The 27,006-nt window shown below is 47.7% G+C and overlaps 1 protein-coding gene across 3 annotated transcripts; it reads right to left on the reverse strand.

Annotated features, from left to right (window-relative positions):
- Positions 1-1,455: 1,455 nt before the first annotated feature.
- CD80 (CD80 molecule) lies at positions 1,456-25,456 on the reverse strand. 3 transcript variants are annotated; one of them, XM_040567018.1, is made up of 6 exons: positions 25,052-25,456; positions 13,626-13,967; positions 10,782-11,063; positions 8,664-8,789; positions 5,760-5,883; positions 1,456-4,102 (listed from the first exon to the last, which is right to left on the reverse strand). In XM_040567018.1, the coding sequence occupies exons 1-5, from the start codon at positions 25,134-25,136 to the stop codon at positions 5,777-5,779; spliced, it is 942 nt and encodes a 313-aa protein (XP_040422952.1). In that variant the 5' UTR covers positions 25,137-25,456; the 3' UTR covers positions 1,456-4,102; positions 5,760-5,776. The 3 variants fall into 3 exon arrangements, 2 of the variants coding, with proteins under 2 accessions (XP_040422952.1, XP_040422959.1); XM_040567025.1 differs by lacking the exon at positions 25,052-25,456 and adding an exon at positions 17,625-20,034; XR_005822458.1 differs by having other exon boundaries at positions 5,760-8,789; positions 25,052-25,393.
- Between the last annotated feature and the right edge of the window lie 1,550 nt (positions 25,457-27,006).

A 27,006-nucleotide genomic window follows, 5' to 3' on the forward strand; every position in this document is an offset into this window, starting at 1 on the left:
CCCGCACCTAGAAGGGCCAGGTGGCCTAGCACCATTTCCCTCAAAGTAGAAGGAAGTCAGAGTCCGCGTCCCTTTCTTTGTTGGGGTTTTTCTCCTATTAAAGAGAATTATATCCAGGCAGGGGGGTTGTGTCTCCTTCCCACCTACCGGTCCGTGAATGCTTTCCTCTGTTACAGCTAATTACTGCTGAATGAAATAGGAACAGTTGATTTCACAGAGTGTATTCCACCCACCCAAAACAACTTTTTGGCACAGCTTGCTTCCAAGAAGGTGTTGTGCTTTCTAGCTTCTGAAATGATCATTTTATTTCTTTTAAACACAGTGTAGTTCATTTTTCCATTGAAGAAGTGCATATGTTTCAGGGTTTTCATCACCGAGCTTTGATTTCCCTTTTCTGTGTAAGTGAAGGATCTGAAGAAGCGAGCTATGGAGCGGTCTCTGCCTCTTCTGGTTTTAAACTCCATGTACACTGGTAGCACTAGTGTGATTATCCTCTGCCCCCTCAAAAGACAAAATAGACCCTTCTGAGTCACATTTTGCCATTGTAGTTAAACGGGAATGTTTTGTCTTTGTTCTTTTTTTTTTTTTTAACATCCCCACCCTGTAACCCACACATTTTATTGTCTGTACTGCAGTTCTCATGACGTTTAGCTGTGTCATTGCTCAGTTTTCCTCTATGCCTCTTTCAGTGGCTATTTTATGTGATATCTAAGAAATACTAATTTTCTTGTGTCTGTGACCATTGAGGCAGAGATGTTCCTCCTTGGGAGAGCAGTCAGAGCCAAGATGTAGCAGTCCTATGTGTTTTTTTTCTCCGTGTAAAGAAGGAAGGAGTACTAGATGTCCTTACGTAGCCCTTCAGCAAGGGGAAGCACAGACTTTTCATCTACATTCAACTCAAGATTGGCAGCCATTTTTTGCTCTGTTTCCTGCTAAAGTTAGTTCCTCATTTCTTGTACTCAAAGTCACTGTCCAGATTGTGGGAAGAGTTGGTTCAGTGTTCATCAAACACGAACATAAGGGTTTCCTCACCCCCCCACCTCCAGAAAAGCACAATGCAGAAGTTACCAGTCGTCCACTTGCAGGGTAGGTAACACAATTAGCAGGGATGTAGTAGGAACATTTTACACCAGATTTTGCTTTTGCAGAGAAACTCTCTTTTGGGGGGGGGGGGGGGGGGGGGGGGGAAGACCTGCCACATAGCTAAGCTCCTCAGTTAATCCCTGGCAGCTCCACAAACATGAGGTATGTGGAAGTTAGGAGCTGGGTACCTGAGTGCTCTTTGTCATCGCTGTTGAGCACACCGAACAGAGCTGGGTCTTGATGCCAGCTGTAGCCAGTGTAACAGCTTCATCATCCAGCTGCATTGGTGCTACACAGCCCACGCTTTTAGTAGCTGTGACATAGTGGATGGGGCTCGTGTGAATAATTGAAAGGCTCTACCACTTCCCAGGATGTAGAACAGACATCTTTTATTACTGAGGAAAGGACACCGAGTTCACCATTTCACTTTTAATACAATTAAAGGAGAAACCCTGGAAAAAAACGTTATATACAAAATACCTGCGATAAACAGAGCAGCTCACCTGGTACAACGACCCAGATATAAAGCTGAAAAGGTCTCATGGAAACCATTTGTGTGCAATTCACTGAATACAGCATAAAGCAATAGAAAACATGTTTCATATTGTAAGTGCTTAAGGAAAAAAATAAACCAAACAACCTGCCCATCAAGAATATAAAAACAAACTGGTACTAGACATATTTGTCAGTGAAGGTTTTTGTTTCCTTTTTAAGGAGTTATTTAAAGTGTCACTGGAGTCGGTTTGATGTAGGCACTGTGCAAAAGACAAACGCTTCTCAAGAGGCCCGTGCTATCAGCCAGGAGCAGAAGTAGAGCATGGGACGGTCGGAAGGAAGACGCCGTGTGCGTACTGCTGTCAGAGCTGCAGTGTGGGTGGCAAGGTGGAAATGTTGGAAATGATGGAAATTAAAAAGAGGGTGTTAGCCTGCAAGAAGTTGGTAGTTTGTGCTGGAAAGAACAAATGTAGGCTGAAAGAAATAGAAGCATGAGACCGCATTTCCCTGGCAGCCTTCCTGTGATAAGGTCAGGTTGCCTTTTTGATAGCACTGCCTTCTGTGCCACCCCTGTCCTGCTTGCAACTAGAGTGCACACGTGCAAAGAACATTGGTTCCCTGTCATCTGCTAAGGGCCTTGTGGCAAGCTTATCTCCTTTTATCTGTCAAAAACCCCTCAGTAAGAATGTTCTGAAGTTCCCATTTCACTTCATAGAATGGGAAGGCAGAAAAATGCTGATGGGGCAGCATGACTCTGCAGGAGTAGAATTGGAGCAGTGTCTTATTTTTCACTAGTGACTTGCCCTGATCCCTCAGCCTCTCATAGCTCAATCCTCTATAAAGTGCTGTTAGCGCTCATGCTTCTGCCAGCAATTTTTCTCTCAGCATTTACCTCCTAGAAATAAGTGAAATTAATATTTCTGTGCTGTGTCCTAGCAAGATAAACAGCTTGAGCAACAAAACATCCCACAAAGATGATGGAGTGGCACTTTCAGACTTTGGTCTACCCTGCTAAAATATGTACATGGATGAAGCAATAAGGTAACAGGTACAACTTGCAGTAGGACAGAACAGAAGGAGAAAACAAAACAGCCCTATCATACTTGGGTATGAGTATAAGTTAGGTTAGTATGCGTAGTTAGTATGCATACTCAGGAGTACGAGTTCTCTGAGTTAGGTTAGTATGCATGGTTGCTTAGGAAGCTTGCTGGGGCTTGGGGTTTTTCTCCTCTTTTCCCCTCAAAATGAGAAACCACGTTTTCCTACACAGTAGGCAAGAATATCACCCAGATCAGATGAGGCCTATCCCATGTTAGCATCCTGCAGGGAACTTCCTTCAAGTCCTGGCTGGGTAGAGAGAATGCTGACCGAAAGCAGCAGCATTCAAAGCAAGGTAAATCCCTATGTCACTATGAGAGACTCCTCCCCCAACAAAAAAATGGAGACCCTACCCTAACGACTATTGCTAGGCAAATGTACAAACACAAGCAGACCCGTATTTATGGAGCAAGGCCCTGACTTAAGTTTCATTCCTGTAGGTACATGTAAGTTAACCGCCGAGTGTTACAGACATTTAATTTGGGCTTTATAACAAGTGCAGGTAGGAAGCATATAAAACAAGCATATAAGAGCTTGTTTATGTGTGCACGCGTGTGTGCTCACATGCACCACCACCAGTGGGGTGGACTGTGTCAGATGTGCCCCTGTAACCAAGTAATTTAATGGAGGAGCTGCGTCTTCATACCCGGGTTGGCAGGGCCATCCTTTCAGGGGAGAAAGGTTATGAGAACTTGTGCCACTGCTGTAGGTAAGCAATATTAGTTAGCTGTTAGGTGTGCCGTCAGTATCTGTCATTCCCTACAAAGTCTCACAGCGCTGAAAATAAGCATGAGGTGTATATTTCCACCTCGAGGTGCTTTCTCCTGAAAAGTGTGTGCATTATTGCCTCTTTGGGGAAGAAGGAATATCATATCACATATCCACCATGGTCAAGTCTCAATCCACTTGTCCGGCACAAAGAACGGTACTGGCAAATACCGGTGCGAGGCTGAATATAAGTTGTAGCTGCTCCCAGTTGCACCATGGGGGTGCAGCCTGACTTGAGATTGTGTGGTGGGGTCTGGGGCCAGCTCTGCATTACTAAAGGGGTAGGTGGATGGGGGCTACCTTCTAGATCTCTGCAGGCCCCCTGATTTTCATAGAGGCAGTGTCAGAGTATCCCAAACTCTTGCACTGGCATGCTGGAGCAGCACAATGCTGACGACATTCTTCTTCTACCTGTTGTAGGAACACGGAGGGTCCTCCCAGTTGGAATTCCAGCGATCCCATTGTAACAGGACCACCCCACAGCTTCTGTGGCGTAGGTGGGTTTTTGTATTCAGTCACAAAAGATTATGCTGTCCGTCTTCTTGAGCAAATTTTTCTACTGCTGTCATCCCCTTTCAGAGAGCCAAAGGGTCAACGCAATAAGCATTGCTGTAGAGAATGGTGGGGACTGCAGTGCAGAATACACAGGATAAGAAACCTGAGGGACACAAAAAAACACTTATTTTTTCCCCTTTCTTTTTAATCCTAAATGTAAGTCAAAATGTTGCAGACGAGAAAAACTGGGATCACCTCCTATAGTCCACAAGAGGGCTCCTATTACTGTAAAAACAGCTGGTCAGAACTAGACAGCTCAAGATGGGCCCTACAGTGAGCTACAGACTGACTTAGCACCTGCTTGCTGTGAAAACCTTTGGACCGTACAGAGGTGCCATCCCTCAGCGAAGAGAGGGTGACTAATGAATGTGCTGCCCTATTTAAGCAGCAATAGGACATGGCTCAGTGCATCACAAAGTTACGAGATTACAGTCTGCCACTGTGGAAGCAATATGTTGCCCTGATGTATAGCTTCCATCCCTGTCCACAGACAGCAGCTGTTCCAGTCAATGGAGTTGGGAAATAACAGCAGCTTACCAAAAAAAAAAAAAAAGCGTGGAAAACTTTTATGACAAAAGAGGAATGTGGCAGAATGGATTTATCCAGTAGGTGAACTCCCACCCGTGAACAGCACTCACAAAACCCCCCAGGATTCATGCTAACCAAGGTTTTAGTATCTGTTCCAGATAGGGCCTTCCCCAGAGGAAAATATGAGTGGGTGGTCAAGTTTGGAAATGAGAAGAGTGGCCTGAATGATAGTTTCCCCTTCTTTCTGTCTCAAAAATTCTAAGCCTTTAGATTACTGCAACACAGTGTGACAAATTCATGACTTCTAAGACTCTATGTCTGTTACTCTATGGCATCACCCTGGTAATTCAGCATGCTGGGGGGAGAGCAGGAAATACAGTCACCTGGGCAATGAGACAAGTAGTAACAGTTAGCTGTTAATCTTTCCTTAAGCCTCGTGACTTGGAAAATGTGTTTTTGGAGGACACAGCCCTGAACACAGCTGAGTTTTCAAACCAAAGTGTATACAGTGCTTTGTAGTCATAAACCCTCGGTAAGCCAGACTGTTCCCCAGCCATTCCTATACCATCCTTTACAACACCTTATAACAAATGTAACTGCTTTTAATATTACTGTTTAATATTAGTTAGTGTTTTAATATTAGTTGTTTCCACTAACTTATACTCGCAAATGAGTCCAACAGGACAGAAACTAAAAGATGCCCAGTTCTTAGCTGGGAGGCCCTTAAAATGTGGGGATCCCCCCAGTGGCAGGGGATCACTGCAAATCCCAGTAGACAGATGATCTTGCTACAAGCCCACCTCTCAGATATTAGCCAGCTTCCTTAGACAGTTCCAGAGGAGACACTAACAGTCAAATTTGTCAAAGGTTCCTTTTCTTCTAACTCTCTTCACCCCCTCTAGTCCCTAAAAAAAATTGTTAATTACAGAAATGAATGCCACAAAAACTTGTGTAACACCCATGTAGGGCCCATTCCAGAGAGAAAGGCACTTAGTAGACCAGGAAATTAGGTCCTCTAACATATTTCACTAGATTAATTTCTAGAAGGCAATGCCCCACAAGCAACATGAGCCTCATCCCATGGCTGTGAAATACCATGGGTCTGAACTGGTGGTAGGGCTCTACTACTTTTATGCTAAGGTGCGCACTCATATCAAAACCATGCACGGTTTTGAGAGCTAACATTGCATGAGAATCTATTTTGCCAAGAGAGGAGTGGTGAACAAAATTACCTGCAAATGTGATCTGGTCATAGTGATGATGTTTCAGATGTCATTTTAGAGATCGTGGGTGGCTTCATACTTTCCTTCTCATCCTCTTCCATTGAATCTTGATTCTTAGAACAATGAAAACAGGCTGAAAGAGAAGATCCCTCATTAGCACTTGGAACTCAAAGTTCATTGCCATATGAGGAAGAACTTCTTTATGGTTCAGGTGACAGAGCACTAGAACAGGCTGCCCAGAGAGGTTGTGGAGTCTCCTTCTTTAGAGATGTTCAAAACCTGCCTGGATGCAATCCTGTGTAACGTGCTCTAGGTGACCCTGCTTGAGCAGGGGGGTTGGACCTGATGATCTCTGGAGGTCTCTTCCAACCTCAACCATTCTGTGATTCTGTGAACTGCAGATCAAAGTGTTTGATCTAAATGTCTTCTTCAAAAAAGTAAAGCAAAGAAAAAAAGTCTTTTAAATCTAGTTATGTCTATTTTTCCTTGGCAGGGCTTATCCCTGCAGTACATGGTTAGCCCATAGACATAGGGCCCATTATATAGAGCTGTTATCTATATAGTGTCATATGGATAAAAATGTTCTCATTAGCACAGAGCTAGAACTTCAGCCTGATACAAAGACAGGTCACCACGTGCTAAGATAATGTCAGTAGGGAAATAATGGTGAAAGGTACACGTTACTAAATGCAGCTTACCAAACTCCTCAGATTAGGGGGTGTGAACCTCAACAAAGTACCTACATGTTTTGGTCACCACCACAATCACACATCTGAGAACCCTTATTTCCGTTTTGCTCTCTCTTTCTATTCCCTCCCACACTTCAGCTCCTTGAAGCATGGCTTTTCGAGCTCAGAAACAACTCTGAGCACCACGGCAGCTCCTGGTCCAGCTTTCCCTATGTCAGAGCAGTGGAGATACTCTCAGACCTCTTCTGAGCTCCCACATCGTCTCTTGAAAGGTGATCTGCAGCAGCACCAGTGGGAAGCACTCTCAAGACAGACATTTCCCTTCCCAAACAGGTGGTAATACACAGCAGCACTGAAGTGCAGCAAACTGTACAAACTGGGAAGTTTGTTTGAAACGCTAGCTTTGGTTTCTTACATCTCACACGCAGTCTGGAAAGTGACTGTGCCACCTGACTCGGCAGATCTGCTCCCTGTGCGTGTTAGGAAATTGGGACTAAAAAGGAAATGTGAGTTTACGCAGCTAAGTCTCCTGACAGTGCAGGTGATCTCATTCTACCGCATTGGTATGCTTCTTGCATCTACCTTAAAAGCAATCTGGTTTCTATATAAAAGGCTACCTCAGAATGCTAATAGCAGGGAACCTTTTAATTTCCATCCTGCACTTATTTAGAGGCAGATCTTTCAATTCCACTTCATTTTTTTCCATAATTAGAAGTTCATTGTCCATGCAGCTAACAGCACAGGCTGTGTTTGGCTGTGGTTTTCATGTTTTCAGCATGGTTACTGCTCACCCATTGACGTAGCTCCAAGGAAGAGCCAGCACTGGTGTCAAAGAGGGACGTGAGTGGGAAACGGGGAGGTGCACAGGTATGGCTAAGAGGGTTCCTGCCTTCCAGATGCTTCCTTTCTTGGTGATAAAGCGCCAAAAGATAATCAGCCCAGCCTGACATAGTGGTCACATTGGTTTTTGAAAGGGTGTGGTTGGTGACGAGGGGAAGAGCATAGCAACACCACCTCCATGCCCTGACTTGTGAGTGACCTTGCTTGAAATTGTAAGAGGTAGCAGAAGACAGGAACATGACAAACTCACGTGTTGCCGAGTGAACCAAGTCCCTGTTGCCTAACAAATGACCTCTTTCCAGCAGGGGGATAGATACCACTGTGACCGTGATGGGCTGTGACGCTCAGACTGGTGGCTTTTGGTTCAAGCGCGCCGAACACTGAGTGCTCTCGGTGTGGGATTCTTGTCTCCTGCCTCCACTTCCCCAGAGACCTGACAGAGCTCGATTGGGTGATATTTATAGCATGTTGCACGGCCTGCTGGCTTCCTCCAGGACTACTTTTCAAAGCTACTAACAGGGCACTGACAGGACGTGTACTGCTGTTGAGTTTCAGTACCGGCTGGGTGCCAACTTGCCTTTGTAAATCCTCTAGATGCCTACCCACATCTTCAGGGCCTTTCTGGCTAGGTCAGCTTAGACAACACAAGAAGCAACAGCTAACAGTTAAGATTTTTGAGCCACACAAAAAAAAATCTACTCAGCTGCCACCTAACCCTGAGATGCTTGAGGTCCCTTTTGCCATCAAAAAAATCATGGATGTGTCTCAAGTTATTGAAAACTTCATATCACAGAGCCAGGCACCTCACCTCTGCCCTTTTTGGACCAACAAAGTGGACAAATCCGTGTCTCCTGACTGGGGTTCTTCTAAAAGTGAGATGTTGCTGTACACACATCCTTCCCGTGGCCTTAGCACTATACACTTTTTGTAACTTTGGCTCTGTGACTTTTCGGAGAGATTGTCCAAGCAGGGTATGTGGTCAGATCGATCCCATTTTGAAACTGATAGTGCTCAGGCATATGTATGGTGATGACCAAGATTCTTGGCATCTTCAAGCATCTTAATACATAAAAATGGACCTTTGTGAATCCAGCTCTCTGTACCCCTGTTCTTCGGAAATATTCTGATCTGTAGACAAAACCGCCAACACACCTGGACTCTCAAACCAGAACGCTAGTGTTGCATGCAGACAAAATATAGGAAAGTCCTGAGCTGGACTTAGGTTTTGTGACAGTAGATTGTGCATTAAAAAAAAAAAAAAAAAGGAAATGAGAAGAAGGTACAAAAATACCTAGCGTGTCAGTACAGTTTCTATAAATGTGTATTTTACATAGATACTCCATAAACAGTAAGGGACTGTTTCTTGAAAAGGAGCTATACTTACCACGCCTTGGGAAGTATCTTGCTGCTAGGGTGATAGCCAAAAGAAAGATGATAAAGATGATACTTGTAGCAGTAATGACATTATAGGATGGAGGCATGGTAGGGGCAATGCAGTCATTTGTTTTTGCTGAGATAGAAGAAACAAAACATAAGTAAAGGGCCCGACAACATTTTGTCATTTTCATGTAAGAGCAGGTATATGAATTTTGGTGGTTCTGGCCAAATCCTAACTGGGATATTCAGCACGCATTCAATAAACAAACAGACAAAGCTGGCACCTAACCTGTAGAGGCCCTCCCATTCCCCCACATTTGCTTTTTGCTGAAATTTTAACACATCACCACATCTAGCATGCTGGATCTCTGTGCAGAGCAGGACTGAGACAGGCTCATAAGCTCCTTTTAAGGAAACTGGTTAGGCTTGGTGGAAAAGGCTGAGCCCATATCCAGGAAGTTTCCGTTCTCAGAAGTACTCTGCAGTTTTTCTTACTGCTTTCACCCGATTTATGCCTATTTTTCCCCTCTGAATTCACAGGTGATGGAAAATAAGATGTATTTAATAGACCGGAGGTGTCAGTCCCATCATGGAAGGAAAAGGGGTTGGGGACAGAGTTCAGTTTCAGCGATCAGCATCTTTTTGCTTTTCACCACTGGAGATAACTGTTCTGCTACTTGGAAATGAGAGTAGGTAACAGGCCGTTTGTGTAGGATACAGGACAACCCTAATCCAATGGAAAGGACACACTAGGCACATGTTCATAGTCTTCGGATTTTCATCTTCTGCTTCTAGCACAATTAAGCTTCATTCAACTCCTAAGACCCAAGCCTGATCCACTGTACAATCTAGCCCCACGTGCCCTCCACCGTAGGGTTTGCCTCCTGTGTTTACCAGAAGCTATATTTATTCTGTCTAGAACTCTGTGTTCATGGAAAACTTGTTTGGCAGACCATTTGCATTGTACCAAAGTGGGACTGGTTGCACTTCTTAAAAGCCAAAAGGCAGGGTTTTTGTGGCTGCTGTTCTCATTGCTGATTGCTCCCTTTTCTGAGAACGTGACAACAGTGTATTGTTATTACTACTTCTTTTTGTTGCTCTCCTTTTCTATGCAGTATGATATTTGTAACCTTCTTCTATTATGATCTCTAGGGAGATTATGCGCTACATCCAGTAATAACCAAAATTCTTAAAGCACTAGTTTCTGGCATTCATCCTGAAGCTGAATGGCACCTCTCCTCATGAGCCCCTTTGATTTTAGTAAGATTGATGAATAAGGTACCTTGATGAATAAGGTAAAATTCCCTAGGAAAAACAACAGCACTTCTCTAGTTTCCCTTGAAGATGCCTGTATCTCTACAGTGAAACCATCAGACCCAGAGACATATTTTAAAATACTTTTTTCTGGTAACAATATAAAAAAAAACAATCCTTTTGGCTTTAAGAATTTTATTGCGCATCTCTTTCTACTGCAAAAACATGTGGACTGTAGCATGCTGCCTTGCCTCATGCTGTTTCCACTTGTCCCTCAAGTTTTTCAATGCATACACTTACCTATTATTTTATCACTTAAGCCAAGCACAAGCAATTTTATCTGTATAACTTAACCCTATATTTAATATACGTATGAAAGCAGAATTTTGTCTAGACCACAGCTGACGGTTTCTGTCACTAAAGCAAGAACAAACACACTTGTTAAATGAGGAAATTGTAAGCACAGCCCGTGGCATTTGAGGCACACACGTTTCTCAAGTCCCTCCATTCAGATACCTGATCTGTGTCACACAGTTGGCAGCAAGACTGTGCTGGTACAGAGAGGCACTGAATGGAGTCGATCCCAACCTGTGGGAGCCACTGAGGCTGTGGGATCCGGCCATCCTGTCAGCCCAGCTGTGGCCCACAACAGAGTGGCAGGAAGCCAGAGCCACATCTGCTCACCAGCCACAGTCATAACTGCTCTCCCATCCCTGCTGTCTTAGAGCCATTGAAATATTTTGGTGTGCAACTCACAGGTGGGATCGTTGGTCATCCTTGCATGAACAGATACACAAACATCTACCGCTTTCTCAGAGGCAAATCAGCAGGTTCAGCAAAGCATTTTTGTAATACAATTATGAAAACCTACTTAGAAGCAAACTGGTGGACTTGACAAAGCCATTGTATTCAACGGAGCAAGTGAGGTTGACGTCTTTGGTCACGTTGAGATGCAGTTTCCCAGTGACATTGTAGGGGCTGAGGCTGGACTCAGACACCCAGGTGGTATTCCACACCAGGGACCCGTTGTTGAAGACTCCGGAGATTTTGGGTTTGGGGAAACCTCCATGAGAAGAACACGTTACCACCATCTCCGTTGATTCACAAGTAGTATTAATGACATTTGATGTTATGTTTGGCTCACTGAAGTCAGCTGAAGGAAGAAAGATGAGAAACCATTCTGTCATATTCCCCGCAGTCCTGATCACCTATGGTAAAAGCAAAGACTCCCCCATGAGACACTCACCCTCTGTCGTAATCTGTTTGGCCTTTCTTGTGCCCTAGCATTCTGCCCCCAGCCTTGACAGGATATAGTGTTGACCTTTGCTTCTTCTCCTTCCTGACCACTACGCCAGTTGTCACAAACTTTGTGACGCCACCTATCCAGTGCTGCTGTTTCTACGTACAGCAGTTTGTGGAGCAACAGAGTCATAAAACTGGACTGAATATGAAGCAGCGGAACAAAAATCTGTATTAGAGGCAATGGCAGACTATTTCCTCCCTCCCACCACTCTGCCCTGTCCTTTCCCACCCTGGAGCTCATAGAGGGTTCATCTCTAGTGGGGGGGAGAGTTAGTCACACGTTGGCCTCTCAGCCACGATGGCCAGCACCAGAATAAATTATGGTTTCTTTATGAGAGCGCCCAGAAGGCCCAGCTGAGAGTAAGACCATCATAATGCTAATTTCAAAAATGCATAGCAATCCATAGGTCCACCTCTGAAGAATGCAGACTGTGTTCCCACCAGACTTTTGGTATTGGCAAAACTGGTTTTCAGAGCTTTCCCACCTACACGGCTTGTTCCATGCCTTCCCTCTGCTTTAGATGTATTGGTGCAAGTGTTTCTGAGGCTTCATGGTCATATAGGTGAGAAAACAGGTATGGGTGAAGATGGAGAAAAAGGTGGTTTCACTGTTAGCCTGGATCCCTTTGCCAGTCTGCTTCACTGCATGACTAAACAGTTGCATCGGCACTACTGGGGATGCCCATGGGTTGCAATAAATAGCCTAGGCAGAGGCAAAGGGTGGCACAGGGACTATTTAAGACAGCTCTTCCACAGGACAAAACCTCTGCGGGACCACAGATTTGGCAAGACAGGGACCAGTCAGAAGCAGCAGTGCAACGTGTAGCTTCCTGGTGGGTGTGCATCCACCGATACCACTGCTTCCAAAGGGACCAAACTGCCCCTCTCTCCTTCCCGCCTCTGTCAGCTCCAAGTCCACAGCCTGCCCACCCACTCCTTCCAGTCCCAGCCACAGCCAGGCTATGCAGAGAGCTGCAGCAGTTGCTTATCTCACTGCAAAACAGCCCTTTTTGGAGCAGCTACGGTGGCGTCTGCAGTCGCTCCCTGCCTGACTCACCCTTTGGCCACATGACTGACGGGACCCGCAGAAGGCAGAGGGCTGCGTACAAAGGCAAGGAAATGGGAAACGGTCCCTTATGGTCGTAGCATGTCTTCCATGGCCTAAGCTGACCATGAAACCATAGTCTAGGCTACCAAGCGACTAGTGAAATAGACTTGCTCAACACTGCATAGCCAAACAGTGGCAGACAAAAACCCGGCTCTCCTTCCAGGCCCGCTGTTGAGCAATACACCCTTGACATCCAGTTTGACATCTGGAAAGTCCCTTCAAACCTCCCAGTCTGCTTCACCGAAGCTCCCTGATCACTCATCAAGGCATAACACTGCTCCACCTCTCTCGCTCAGGGTAGCCTGACTCCAGCTGTGGCAAAGGAAGCTTTCCCTTTGCTGGTTCACACAATAACTGATCCCCTCAACGATACTTTCCTCCACTGCTAGAGAGGGTTCCAGCAGTGCAGTTCCATTTTTTACTTATTGGTTCCCAAAAGGATCACTGAATTTGTCTCATTGCATGTATGTCCAACATTCATTCACCCAAGTAGGTAGGCAGTGGCCAAACCTCAAGAACTTGTGGTGGTGTTTTTTTTTTTTTTTTTCCTGCCAAGTATTCATTCAAGGTAGGGAATGCTCATTCAGTAGTTGTCTGGAGGATTTCTGGAACTCTGTTGCTAAAGGTATTCAAATGTGTTTAAATATATATATACACACGTTACCAGTATCTCTGCTTTTGGTTGAAACCAACCACCACAAAAACAGCGGCGCAAGTGGAAAATAATGTCAACGGAACTTTCTGCAGCCTCCAATAACAGATTCAGATTCGTTTTGAGCAAAGGAACTTGGGTTTTGCCTTTGAGGTAGAAAGCCTCAAGTCTCCAGCCTCAGGCTGTGGAGCTGCCGTGCAGCCCGCACACGGGCCAGCCCCACAGGAGATGCTGCTGAGGCCATGGAGAAGCAGCACCACCCCACTCCACCTTTGGCTTGGGTGCTTCCCATGCACCAAGGGTCTCGGCTTTGCCCAAAAGACAGCAGGGGGCAGAGGTGGCCCAGGGCACCCAGTGGCAGTGGGACCTGGGGAGGTGTCCTGGGAGAGGGAGGGCCTTTCCCAAGAGGGAGTCATCAAGGGGAGCGTGGTGGTGGGAGAGGAAAGGGCAATTTTCTGTACCTCGGGTAGCTTTGGAAAGACAGGAGGGAGGCTGCTGGAAGGGAAATACAGGGGACTTAGACTTTCTGGTGCTCTTTTAGGCTTCCTGATGAAAGGCTATCTGCTACACTATGACTAAAGCTTCAGGGAGTGTCCTTTTCCCTTGGGGGTTGGTGCCAGAAAGCCTCAGGTGCAGGGAGGCAGCCCACCTACCTGTAACAGAGAGGGACACGGGCGCATCACACACAACGCGGGGTGAAAAGTCCTGTGAAAATCTGAGGTGCTGAACCACACACTGGTAAGTGCCATTGTCCAGGATTTCCACGGGGGAGATCCACAGGGTGAGGTTCTTGCTGTCCATCTCCGTCCGGTTCGTGTACTGGTCGTGATCTGAGATCTTCTCCCCCTCCGAGTAGGCCAGCACCACCTCCCTGGTGTTCTTCTGCCAGTAGACCCGGTAGTTGCGCAGGCTTTCCGAGCTGGGAATTTCATGGCAACAAGGCAGGCCAACTTTCTCCCCGACTTTACTTTTGACTTCCTTCGGCAGCGCACAGTCTGTTTGGGGGCAAACAAAAGGCAGTGAGATGGGGTGCAGCCCTGGGGCAGGACCTGCCGTGGAGAGCTCACCTATCTCAGCTCTGTCTGCACCCCCTTATCTACCTTGCCCCTCTACCCACCTACAGCTTCAGCTCTCCTTGAGGGGAGGACTACCTTGGCAGTGCTTTTTTATGCAGTGCTCCAGTCCTTCTTAGGATCCTGGGTCAGCGGGCGTGCAATGATTTCAGCACGAATTGCTGAAGGCAAAGGCAGGAGACTTACTTGCCAGAAAATAAATTTTCGTGGTGCTTTAACCACCACACCTCAGAGTGAAGAATTGCGATTATAGTCACGTGAAAGGATAAAAACATACGTGCTCCAGCTGCTATTTCCTCCATTCTCCCTTTTCAGAGCTCAGTGTTTGGAAAGTCTGTGCTTTAACTTTGTTGTGGTCCTTGCATCCCAAACACGGCCACAGTGGGTGATTAGACTGGGGGATTTGGTTTTAATTTATTTTTTTAAAAAAAAAAACAACACACAAACAGCCTTTTAAGATCCCAGAAGCTAGAAGCAATCCTACGATAATAAACTGTGTTTAGAGCCACACTTTTATCATAATATTAGCAAGCAAACATTTTTTCCTAGCCTAGCTAAAACAAATTAATATTTTCAAAGGCCCATGGGTCTCCCTTGGGATTGCCTGTAAACCAGCACAGGTATTCCCAAACTCCCTCCTGGCACTCAGCGTACAGGTGTGCACCTTCAGTGACAAGCTGTGACTCTTGCAAGAGGGAAATATGTACATTATTGCTAACCTTCGACCAAGTTGGCAATAATCCCACTGCTTCGCATTACTACTGCCCTTCCTCTTTTCAGTGGGTGGGTGCTCGTGGGCACCGGTCTGCAGACACAAGGGAGCCACCGAGCCAGGGGCTCCTGCAGTTGCTGGAAGAGCAGCACAGTATTGGCGTGCAGCCCTGTGCAAGGCCAGGGCAGATGGGTCTGCCTTTGCCTGGGTCTGTGCAGCCTCTGGGATGATGCTCATCCCCTGCACACCCTAGTCCAGAAGGCTGGGTTGTTTTGGGGTTGCCCTGCTTGCCTAGGCCTCGCTGCCTAGGCACTTATCTCCAGTAGAGGGGGGAGACAGATCGACCTCTTGCACTCCACTGACTAACAGCAGAGAAATAAGGAATCAGCTGGGTGCAGAGAAAATTCAGACTCCCTCTTCTTTCTCTGCAGAGCAGACCTCAGGAAACACATCTGAGAGGTGCTGGGAAGGTCCTGAACCAGGAGAGCTCTCCAAGTGCGGTGCCGACCACTGGAGGCATTGAGTCTCAGTTTAGCAGTCCCAAGCCCTGACAGAGAGCCTGAGACAGAGCATGAAATGAGCTCCCACCCCGTCCCCTGCAGTACAGCTCTTCCTGTCCCTCCTGCACGCTTTATGCCAGCTTTATCTCACCACTTTGCTCATCTTCCAAAGGGAACGATGTGATAGTTTCAGACACCATTTCCCCCCACCTGTACTTCCCCTTACAATGCATCACAGGCATGACTACAACCAGACTGGGGCAGATCACAGGCCCACTCAGCCCACTGACCTGTGGCAGAAAGCCACCGGCCCAAAAGGGTAGAAAAAGCAGTTCTTGCACGCTACACGGGATGAGACCTGGCATACCCCAACAACCTTTGGTGGTCACAAATTTAGGGGCTTCCTGAGATTGGCAGCTTAGTTGCTATTGCTGGAGCTATCTTCCACAAATAGGCTTTGCCCCTTCAGGAACGCACGTGTATTTTTGGCTTCCGCAGCAAAACTCCCATGGCAGTGAATTACATGGCTTGATTACATGCTGTGTGAAAAAACATTTCCTTCTGGTTACTTTAAAAGCAACCCATTTGGGACAGTGATTCTTGAAGTTCCTCCTGCTGTGCACTTGTGTGTGTTTGTGTCTGTTTTTCCTCGACCACTTCTTCACTTGTTCTCACAGTTCAGCTCTTACTATTGCTGGCAAGACCTCCAGGAGCAGCCAGCAAAGCTTTGGGACTGTGGATCCTGGTGATAACAATGCAGTCGAGTGTGTATTTTCTATTTTCTTTTGCAGCAATAGGGGAAGAGTAGGCGTACAGTAAATGTCAGTGTGACATCGCATCATGAGTTGCATGAGGTTCTCCGCGCCTTGCCCCAAAGAGTCTCCTTTGCAACCAAAAGGAGAACAAAAACCTCCTCGGCAGTACATGTGCAGGGGCTGGAAACTCCTGCTGATGTCACATCTACCCTTACAAGGCTCTGCACCCTTGAAACTGCAACCTGAATGCTGAAGGCCTGAAGGAACCAAGGTCCATAAAGAGTCATTCAGTCCCACAAAAGTCCCCTTTCACTTTAAAGGTGAACTGCAAAGCAAAAATGAAAACTCAGTTCTGTCCCAGTTCTGCGCTGAATGCTCTCCATAACCAGGCTGAGGGGGAGGTATCCACCATGGAAATAATTTTTAATGACTTTTCTAGAAAAAGAAATAAACCACCCTCCTGCACACAGCGAAGCCCACCCGCTCGCTGGGCACTCGTGTTGCTTCTCTGCTGGCAGCCTGCAGTGCTGGATCAAGGAAAGGGCTGACCAAAAAGCAGAAGAAGTGTGTTTCATTCAAACTACTCCTAAGCATATCAGGGCTAATTAGAAGAGAAAGGTTAATTTAGAGGAAAAGCATCCTTCCTTGTTCACTCTGAGACAGAGGGTGGAAAGGCTGTTGAGCCCACATTTTTTAAGAAAAGTCTTTAACAATCTTTAATTCTTTAACAAAATCTTTAACTAGATTTCCCCCTTTTCTTCATCCCTTGCCACAGCCAGGTTTCAGAAATTCCCCCCGCCACAGAGAGCTCGGTTCTGCTGGCCAGGCTGCACAGGAGAGCGGCTTGCCTCTGGGGCAGAGCGCTGCTGAGACATTTGCCTGTAAAAGGCAGCAAAAGACCACACGAGGCTTTAGAGGAGCAGTGTTGGGCTGCTGGAAACTTCAGTTAATTCCCTGGGAAAGGAGAGCCTGAAGCCATTCTCCTTCCCTTCCACCCACCACTTCTCTATCCTGCTGAGCCATTTTGACATTTTTTCGGTCTTACCTTGTGTTACCTCGCTCCACACACAACCCACAAGGCAACCCACATGGAGGGAAAGGTCCTTTGTTGTGGACCTGGAGTCCCTTGCCCCTCTGTGTAAGCAGCACATAAGATAGTGCACCTGTACGTTTTTCCAGCTGACACTTCTACAAAAAGCTCTGAAGCAAACTGTCAGGCTTTTATATTAGTTTAAAAATCGAGAAATTTTGAAGAGCTGAGTCTTTAAAGGACAGGACACTCCCCGTTGGTCTTTTCTTTACCCCAGGAAATTTTACCAGTGATGGATCAGATTCTTTCAAAGATTTCCATGAAGATAAAACTCAGCAAATATCCTGTGCTACACTTGAACACTGGAAGAAATACCTTATATGTAAGCTAACCCACACTGGGAACATACTGAAAAGAACCCAACAGATGCTCTGATAACTTCTGTGTGGAGACACTGGGACAAAATCACTGCCTCACTCTGCATTTCACTATAAAGACCCCGTGAAATGAGAAAGACCGGATGAAACAGAGAAAAGCAGGTGCTGGCAGCCCTCTTCAGAGGGCCTGGGACTGGCTACTAACCTGCACACAAGTGTCTGGGAAGCCTCTGAGGGCCCTGCCGCCCAGACTTCATCAGCAGGCAGGGAGGTCTCAGCACACAAAGAAAGAAGGAATGCTCCTTTCTCCTTTTATAAACTCCAGCCCAGCCTTTGGTGATGAATTAATTACCACTGCTATCCATCCCTCAGCTGCTCTGCAGTGCTCTGGCAAAGCAAAGCAGCTGTGAACCGAGTTTGGTTAGCTGGTGTCACAGTGACCTTCTGGTAGGTCGTGTTCACTTACTCATCCCAGATGTGGTGAGAGAGGAGGGTTAAGGGCATCCTGAAGAAAAGCTGCCACGCACTTCATCTGGCAGCGCCTCCATTCAGTCTCATTTCCTCACACGTGCTCACATTTGGCAAGTGTGCCTGCAGCAGGGCAAGCCAGGATTAATCCTACTTTACGATGTCATGTCAGGCCTGAGGCAGGGAGAGGGGTTGAGGAGGTTTTCTGAAAGTTCAGCTCTGCTTGATTTTGAGCTGTAACTCGGGGGTGCCCTGCTCAGCAGTTTCAGCTGTGCTTCCTACCTTTGTGTGCTTCCATCCTCACAGCCAGGGTCCTGCTGAGCAAAACACCAACCTTGCTTTGCCCGGCCTTATACAGCTCGATTTGGCAACGGTGTTAGTGTCCCTGGCATGTCTGTGGACTTCTTGTGCCCCACTCCTTCAGCAGCCTTTGTTCCATTTAATGTTAATTTTTTTTTTTTTTACATTTTGTTTCTCCTTCAGAGGAGAAATCCTTGGAATCACGAAGCAACTGTGAAAAGCAGAGGAGACCTTTCTGCATCTACAGACGGAAAGACAGCACATCTCAGGGTATGTGCACTAAGCCCATTTTTCCAGCAGGCTGTTAACCCGGGGCCCTAGCGATGACGAATGGGAAAGGATCAATCTTATTTGTCTCCCTTACGACACCTTGGTAAGAAGTTATGTGCTGTGGGCAACGCTCGCTTCAGAGAAGCTCACACGGCTGTCTTAACATGTGTGCTGTCAGGTGTGGGCTTGGTTTCTTGGACACGCACCACTCCCATCAGGGCCTGCCGAGGCCTTCCTCCCTCTGACTAGAGTTGCATTGGCAGGTTCCTGACAAAAACACCAGAAACTTGATTTCACTCCCTCTTGATTATCTTTATGCCATGAAAACCAACCAGAAGCGGGTGAGAGGATACTCTGCAACTGAGTCGCTGCTCTGACAAAAACCTGGCCTTGAAGAGAAAGAAACTCCACCGATCATGAAAACTTCCACGATCTGCAATTAGCAACTGAGAAGGCGAAAGGGAATCTGAAGTACTTTGGTGAAGGGGCTCACTGCAGCGCTGGGGCAACTCCAACCAGCTGGTCCTCCTCCCCCCTGCTCCTGCCCTGCCCAAGTCCTGTTTCGGAACTTCTTGAGATAAAAATCTGCCGCTCTCTGAGTCACGAGTGCCTTGCGCTGGGACAAGCCCACCGCTCGGGTATGTCCAGTCTGCTTTGCTTATAAGATGAGTAAGATTGCAACTCTTCACATCACAAGTCAGTTGGCAAATTTCTGATCTTAGTGCTAGCCAGGAGGTTGCCTCCGAGCACGGAGCTGGAGAGGAGAAGTCAAAGTGCTTGGGGGGACGATGATGATGACTAAATTGTTTCTTGATATCCTCCCCTTTGCCACGGAGCCCTCTGCATGGATGTTGCTTGGGGAGGAAAGGAAGGAGGGCTTGCTTACCTCCCGTCAGTGCATACCAGGAGGATGCTGGGGGTGGGGACAGAAGGACATTTCTGACTTGGGGAAAGGAAAGAAGGGAAGAGTCTTTCCGAGCCTTCCCCCTTTCTCCGTTCCCAGCACTGGGAGTGGGTGACCCAGCTAGACGAAAAAGGGCAGGGGAAACACAAAATCTGGATGCCCTTGGAGGATTTGCATATTTTAGTTCCTTTCAAGCTCAAATCCCTGCATCTGGCTCAGCACTCTTACGATTTCCCAGTTCGGGGCAGAAACTAGATGTGGCAGTTCTGTAAGACAGGCCTTTGGGGGAGATTTGTAGCACATGAAGACAAAAATAAATTTGTTAATTTTTTTCCCCTGGAGTCTCTGTCCCTTGCTGACTGGATCTCTTTGTACTTCCTCTATATTTATCTCCCAGCTGAAGATGTCTTCAGATCATTCTCCGAATTCCTCCAGCACCCCTGCCATCAGTACTGCTGTCCTCACAGCAAACCTTTTGAAGTCAAGGTCCCCCCACCGCTTAAGGCCCCAGTTTTCTTTGGTGCTCGTAAATCTCGCTGCCTCACATGCTCCCCATGTAGCCAGCCCCTCTTGAAACTAACAGGAGGTGAAAACACACAGTGACCAGGAAAATCAAGTGTTACACCTTTCACGTAAGCCTGCTCAGAATTAGAAAAATCGCAGTATTTATTTTTCTGAAGTACTTGCCTGCAGCTACAGCAATATGTGTGTACCTGTGCGGTAACAAAGCCGCAGGCCTGCCAGCCAAGACCCTGTTCACACACCGCGGTCCCTGCTCCAGCACTAACTCAGTGGCGCTCTGTGGATGGTGAGCTTGTCATAGCCCCTCAGCTGGAGCAAAGATTGAACAGCCCTGGATAAAAGCATTGCCTGGCAAACGGATATTAAAGAGAAGGATGGCTAATGAAACCAGAACAGAGCAGCCCAGGGGTGTCTGAAAGCTGTAGAAACCACAGAGGGAGCGAAATGACACTTGGGCAGGGACTGCTCAGGCACTGCAGGTAACGGCCGGCAGCATCGCAGGTCGGGGCTCCCCGCTGGTGGCAAGCAGCGGCTGACGGCGAGGTCTGCTCGGGGAGCAGCGTGCCAGGAGCAGGGATGAAGTCCTGGTCTGTCAGGCACGTAAAACTACACCGGAGGGTACCTGCTATGGAGAGAGCTCAGCAGCGCGCAGAGGGAGCGTCCTGGATGGTCTTTTCTAGCTTTTTATACGACACGGGGGCATTTGGGGCACGGACGGCTTTTGAGCGCAGTGCAGCTAGAGGTGCCACCCAGCAGTCAGCAATTTTATTTTCAGCCAGGGAGTCCCCTGGGACGAATGATATTTTAAAAGCATAACAGTGAAAAAGCAGAAGCAGAGCCCGTGGCATTTCCGTGTTGGGAAAGATTTACATATTCTCAAATGACCTCCTGAGACTCCTGATATTGATGCCTCTCCAAGGGGACAGAACGGCTACAATTTGACATAAAGTTCATATCCTTAAAAACAAAACCAACTTCCTTTCATCAAGCAAACAGATTTAAATGCGTCTAACACATCTGCCTTGCCACATCACGAAGAATACCGCATCGAAGGCACACGGTGCCTATGGGAGGAAACACATTAGGAAGGACGGAGCATCTCTCTGAAGGTGGAAATTCTCCTCCAGCCTGGCACAACCTCGGGGTGCAGCTGGATGAAAGGGAAAAAAGGAAGCAAAAAGGATAAAAAACGGAAACCAAAAATAAAAGGAAAAAAAAAGGAAAAAAGGGGAAAAAAGGAAACTCTGCCAGGCGCAGTGGGGAGAGGAGCAGGGTTTAAGTCCCTATTACTTACACCACTGACCATGCCTGTATCTGGGGCTTGAGGCAGCACTGAGCAGGAAAGGTGTGAGGGCGTGCAGGGCAGCCACTTCTGCTGGTAACCGACCTCAGCGTGCACAAATTTTGGCCCCAAATTTTGCATGTTTAAATGCAGGAATGTCTGACATTCACATTGTAAAAGGGCTACAAAGGCCTCAGCGATCCAAGAAATGCAAAAAAGGTTTTGGCCTCAGAGTAATGAGCTCACCGGAGGTATTTGTGTTCATTCTGATCTAACTGGAAAAAGGAAACAATGTGGGTGAAAGAAATGTTGCACGGCTAACTTTACAAACTCTATATACGTGCATATAACTATAATTTGACTGTGTAGGAATTTCGCTTGTCTGTTCAATTTATTTTTTTCCCCCCAAAGAGCTCTCTCATTTAAAAAAAGCCAGAAATAGTAAAGCAGTCTATAAGCAAAAGCAGGAGCCTGTAGATGGGTTTCTGTTTCTCCAGACAGGCTGTTACAGCAGGTTTCATTCTGGATAGACAGACAGACAGAGAAAGGAGTTCCTCAGTTCCGCTGCCATTGCTATTTAACTGAAGACATTTCTTTTCTGCGTATCTGGAATGGGGGGAGGAGACAGAAACTGGTCTGAAAAAAGAAAGAAAAAAAAGCTGAAGACAGCAAGAGTGATAAGATAGAAACTCAATTTGCATCCAGTGTCGAAGTGGGCAAAGCTTGTACATAAAGAAAAATTTCTGCCACCTCCACCATGCAATCTGCCCTCAGCACAACCTGTACCGGAGCTGGCATGGAAATCAGCTGCGAAGCACCTGGAGCTCACTACCAGCCGCTTCAATATTTGGGAGAGGCAGTGAAACAGGTAATCTTTATTAATCTCAAGGTTCATTACCCCCTTCCAAAACCTAGCTCCACTCTGAGCACTTTATCGGTATTAACATGCGAGAGGGGATTCCCAGAGTGAGTTACTTGTGGGCAAACACTCGTTCGCGATGCCGAGGGAAGTGAATATTCCCCCCTCCCCTCCCCAGCTCTCCAATAACTCAGAAAAGCCGTAGGGATTTTCCTCAGAACTTCCCAAAAATTTCACGACTGGGAAGAAACCGAGAATGGGACTGCCTCCGGTCAGATGAAAAGACTCCAGGGAAGCCTAAAAGGAATACTCCACGGACACAGGCCGGGGGCGGCTGGGTCCCTGCCACCAGTGCCTATGCCAGCTTTGTGCCCAGGGCAGGGAAAGGTCACTGCGGGTGACTTCAAGTGACGTTTTCCCATTATAACAACCGCAAATAGGGCTGGAGACCATGGCCATCCTGCGATTAGTAGGTGGGTGCAAAGGTAGAACGGCAGGAGAAAAGCAAGCCCATGAGGATACCAGCATTGCATTCAGACCATAAATAAGTAAGTTTGTGCTGTAATCAAGGATGTAATCAAGGCTGTTCTGCCACTTTTCCACTGTGCTGAGACGGCAGGGCGTTCGTGCTCATCAGCGTCTCCAGCAGCAGATGACATCTCAGGAGCAGCTCTAAATTACAGTGATGTTTCAGGGGGTCACCTCAGGTGAACGCCAGAGTGGCAAAATTCAATGTAGGGGGAAACAAATATATCTAGGCAGCTTGGGCATGCATCATTTCCTATATGGTACAGTCTTCAAATCATCCTCTTTAATTAATCCCCACCTTAATGCCCTCTACTGTCACCATGTAAAAATTCAGCCTAGCATTCCCAGTATTACAATTTTATGGACATACAGCATAGGGAGAGCACCCACTTTCACCCTAGCATGCTCTTTGGCCTTTCAGAGCACTACAGCAGGAAGGTGTGCAAACACCAGGACACCTGGGCCGAGCCCAAGGATGCATGATGTAGCCACAGGCTGTGGGTGCCCACTTCGTGCCATGCCGTGGTGATCAGCAGTCCCAGACGGGGTCGGTTCTGAAGATGCTGGCCCTGGTGACATGCTCAACAGGGCAGGGGAACTCACTGGCAGGGCCACAGCACACTTCCAGAGCTTCGCTGTTTTGCCACGAGAAGGTCTGAAGCTGGTCCTTGTGGTCCCTGTGGGTGCCCTCAGGAAGACATCGCCTAAAAGTCCCTGTGAAACTTTTAAAACTGCTCGTATGTGGGTACCGTACCATGGATTTTTAAGCGTCACTAATGCAGGAATACCTCTTTGGGGAGAGAAAGGTGGCAGGGTGTGTATGCGTGCATAGAGAGGGAGAAAGAAGTGCATCGGCTGTGCTGTCTTCATCAGTCTGCCAAGCGACCCGCTCCCGAGGCACCAGGCCCCCTGCAGACTCAGCGCGTGGGAAGCATCTAACAATTACACCCCGAAAGCAGATGCAACACTTCCAAAATAGCTTTTTGCCCACTCTGCGTCTTGCCAAGTTAAACCCTGGAATTTTGAAATCAATCAGATTTAGAGAAGTAACTCAGCTCAGCCAGAGGCTGACCAAAGCCTACACTTTGTGTCTCCCGGCCCAGGCACCTCTCCCCACTGCTCCCAGGTGATTCCCAGGCCCTCGGGGCCGTTGTGCTGCCTACAGCCCCCTCATAGCTGCCACTTGCCCTTTCTGTCAGCTGGGCACAACGTGGGGCCCGCAGCTTCCACGCAGCGGGCAAGAACACCGCAGCTCTGCCTTCCTGTTGGATTTGGTCAAAACTGGGCTGGAGGCTCAAAAGTTACAAGTAGGGGCCTGAGAAACAGATGGAGAGACAGCCAGCAGGATGAACTAGTGTTCCCTTAGTAAACCATACCAAAAAAAGTACAGTAACTGCAGGGACTCCTAGTTTGCTAATATTATCAAACCCCTATATCCAGTACTGCTTATTAGCATCAAGTGGTATATCCATCTGCTGCCCGTCTTTGGTCTTGGAATCAGCACCCCTTCTAGAAAAACTGCAGGACTGGCGAATTATTGCCTGCTCATTATTACATTAAAACACCAGCTCTTAAATTACAGAGGGAGAAGCAGTTCTGCACATGGCAGGTTATTTGCCAACTTAAATACGGGCAAAACATGCCCGTGTCTGACATGTGCTTTGCAAGCGCAGAGGTCAGCGAAGGAGCGCGGGGGAAAGCATCGAGCAGAGATCTCACGAGGGGGGCCCGAGGCTGCCTTCTTCCCAAGCAAGCCCCGTGATTGCATCCCTGCTCAATTCTCCGAGTTTTGTTTTAAGATTCTGAGACTGAAAGTCAATACGAAACTCAGCGGAGAGCATCAAATATCTCACAGTTTCACAACACCACCATGAAAACCTCCTAAATCTGCATCACTTCATCTTTAATTGGAGCCCCGGTTCAGCCCAGGTTTGCTCCCAGGTATTGTGAGCTGCCGTGAAACACTAGGGCCGCCGGTAAGCACAGCCTGTTTCGCACATGTAACAAATCCCAGCTCGGGAGCAAGCTTCGTGTGGTTTCAGGGTTAACATTTCACACAGCATAGAGGACTCAACCCTAACCCTCTTGAGGTCAGGGCTATCTGTGATCTTTGGTGAGCGTTGTGGCCAGTTCTTAGGGACAGCCCTCGCTGTCCTCCGACACAGAGCTGTGCTGCCAGAGGGATCCCTAGCCATGCATCAGCACAGCCCACTGCCCTGCCCTGTCTCCCCTCCACAAACTCAATTTCAGCCAAAAAAACTGCAGAAACCACCCTGCCGCAGGAGCCAGCAGCTCGCTCATGCCCTCGGGGCCGACATACCGCTTCCTCCCTGCCGGGGAGGCCGGGGGGTCCCACCGTGTGCTCCTGTGGGCATCAGCCACCCCGCCAACACCCTCCGTCCTCCCACCTGGGTGGGGAGACCGCCCGGCACCACCGGCCTGGCACCTGCAAGCATCTCCCTCGTGGGGGATGCCACGGTGCCGGTTGTTTTTACTTACCCAAAGTAACAAGGTGAAGCACGACGAGCGCGAGTCCGAGCCACCTCTTCAGCAGCCATCTGGCCATCACTGCCAGGCACCCCATCTTCGTGCCGCGTTGGGCTGGCAGCCACAGCACCTGCGAGCTCCCGACACCTGCTGCCTCCCCAAAAACCCGACTCAAGTCAGCTTCCCGCTCCGTCCCCGTCACTGTGGGGCTTCGCCAGGCGAGCGAGGCCTCCCGGTGCCGCAGGGAGGAGGCAGGGGCTCAGCACCGGGCCATGGGCACCCGGTGGCCGCTGGCCTCGCCCGGGGACTTTGTCTCCCCGCCGGGGTGCTGGGGGAAGGCCGGGCGGTGCGCAGGCGCTGGGCCTGATAAGCCGCCTCACGCCCGCCCACGGCTTCCTCACAGGGCGTGTGTAAGGCCGAGCGCCCGCCGCGCCCCGGGGCACCCCCAGAAACAAAGGGCCGGGAGGTGTTAGGGCTCAGGATGGAAGGAAAGGGCCCCAAAATGGGGCATGAGGCAATGCTGGGCTCCCCTTCCCGCCCCAGGGGAGGGTGAGGGAGGTGAGGGCCATAGGGCCGTCCCAAGTCGGGGTCAGCTAGCTCTTTCCTCGCACTGCTTCTATCACTTTCAGATGCAAAGCACATTTTTGATAAATGTCCCCTCCTTGTGCCCAAACCCTCTGCAGGGGCGAGAGGTGTTGTTTCACTAAAGATGTTTTTGATGTACATCTTAGCTCAACTCCGATTTCCGAGCACTCGGAAGCAAATCCTAAGCATAAAAACAGATGGCTTAGTAAGTAAGAGCCCAAATGAGTAAATGTGTGCTGAGTGGCGTAGATTCATACAGATATAGTGCACCTGCCTATGGGAAAATAAAATGAACCCAGATATAGCATCAGGGGTTATATTTAGTGGTAATAATCACAGTGAAAGGTTTAGACACTGATGGAAACCTGCCTTTCTTCAGGGAAAAAAATAATGTGCATACACAAAACAATTAAAAGCAATTATTTAAATGAAGATTTCTGGCTTGCTGATTCAAATTACTTTGATTTAAAGGAAATGCATTCTTTTTATCAGAGATGATTTGCCACTGTGTTGCTTCAGTTTTTCTCCAGTGTAGCTGCCTTGAATTAGGTGGATTAGAGGGACTGATGTAGAAGTGAACTGGGCTTGTTGGACCATAATACAAATCAGTTTTATTTTGACATAACAAAACAGGTGGTATTTCTACAGAGAAATCAAATACCAGACCAAGAACAGGTTACACCTTTTTCATAGGGAAAAAAAATATTCTATATGAAATGGCACAGAGGAGCACGATGGTGAATCAGAGTGGGACTTTGTGCCTGTCCGCTGTGGGGTTTCTTGAACACGTGTTTTGTGATTTGGGCTCTGAATTCAATCCTGTACATTTGCACTCTGCCCATGCATATTCTAATGGGGGCATCAGCACAGTTTGAAAATGCAGATGACACTAGGACCGTACAAATGCTTACAGACGAGTGTTTTCTTGGTAGTCAGGGAAGGAAAAACATACCATGAACTCAGCTGTACATAGGCTGTTTTCCTCAGTCACAGTCACAACTCTCCCTTTACCAATCCACCTCCCCTCCCCACCACTCCCATACGGCAGTGCAGCATTTTAGGCAAATTGGGATCGAGCTTCTCTGCAAGTCAGATGGGCCCCCACAACTTTCTGCTCCTAGTCTAATCACGTATCCTGCATCATTATACAGTTACTGGCAGCCCTGCTATAGCTGCGCAATTTACCATCTCACTTTCATTTTAAATTCAAGCTTTCAAAAAAAATTTTTTTTGCCATTAGCATATCACAACTAAAAAGAAACCCCAGCCTGTTACATCCACATCTGCATTTCTTGCTTGGGGTTTAACCCTGCTCTTAGATGAGCAGTCCCAGGGAAAGTATCTGAGCTTCCCAGCCCCGAAAGGCCTCGCTCCTGGCCACC

This window comes from Cygnus olor, chromosome 1, assembly GCF_009769625.2.
Source record: "Cygnus olor isolate bCygOlo1 chromosome 1, bCygOlo1.pri.v2, whole genome shotgun sequence".
Lineage (NCBI taxonomy): Eukaryota > Metazoa > Chordata > Aves > Anseriformes > Anatidae > Cygnus > Cygnus olor.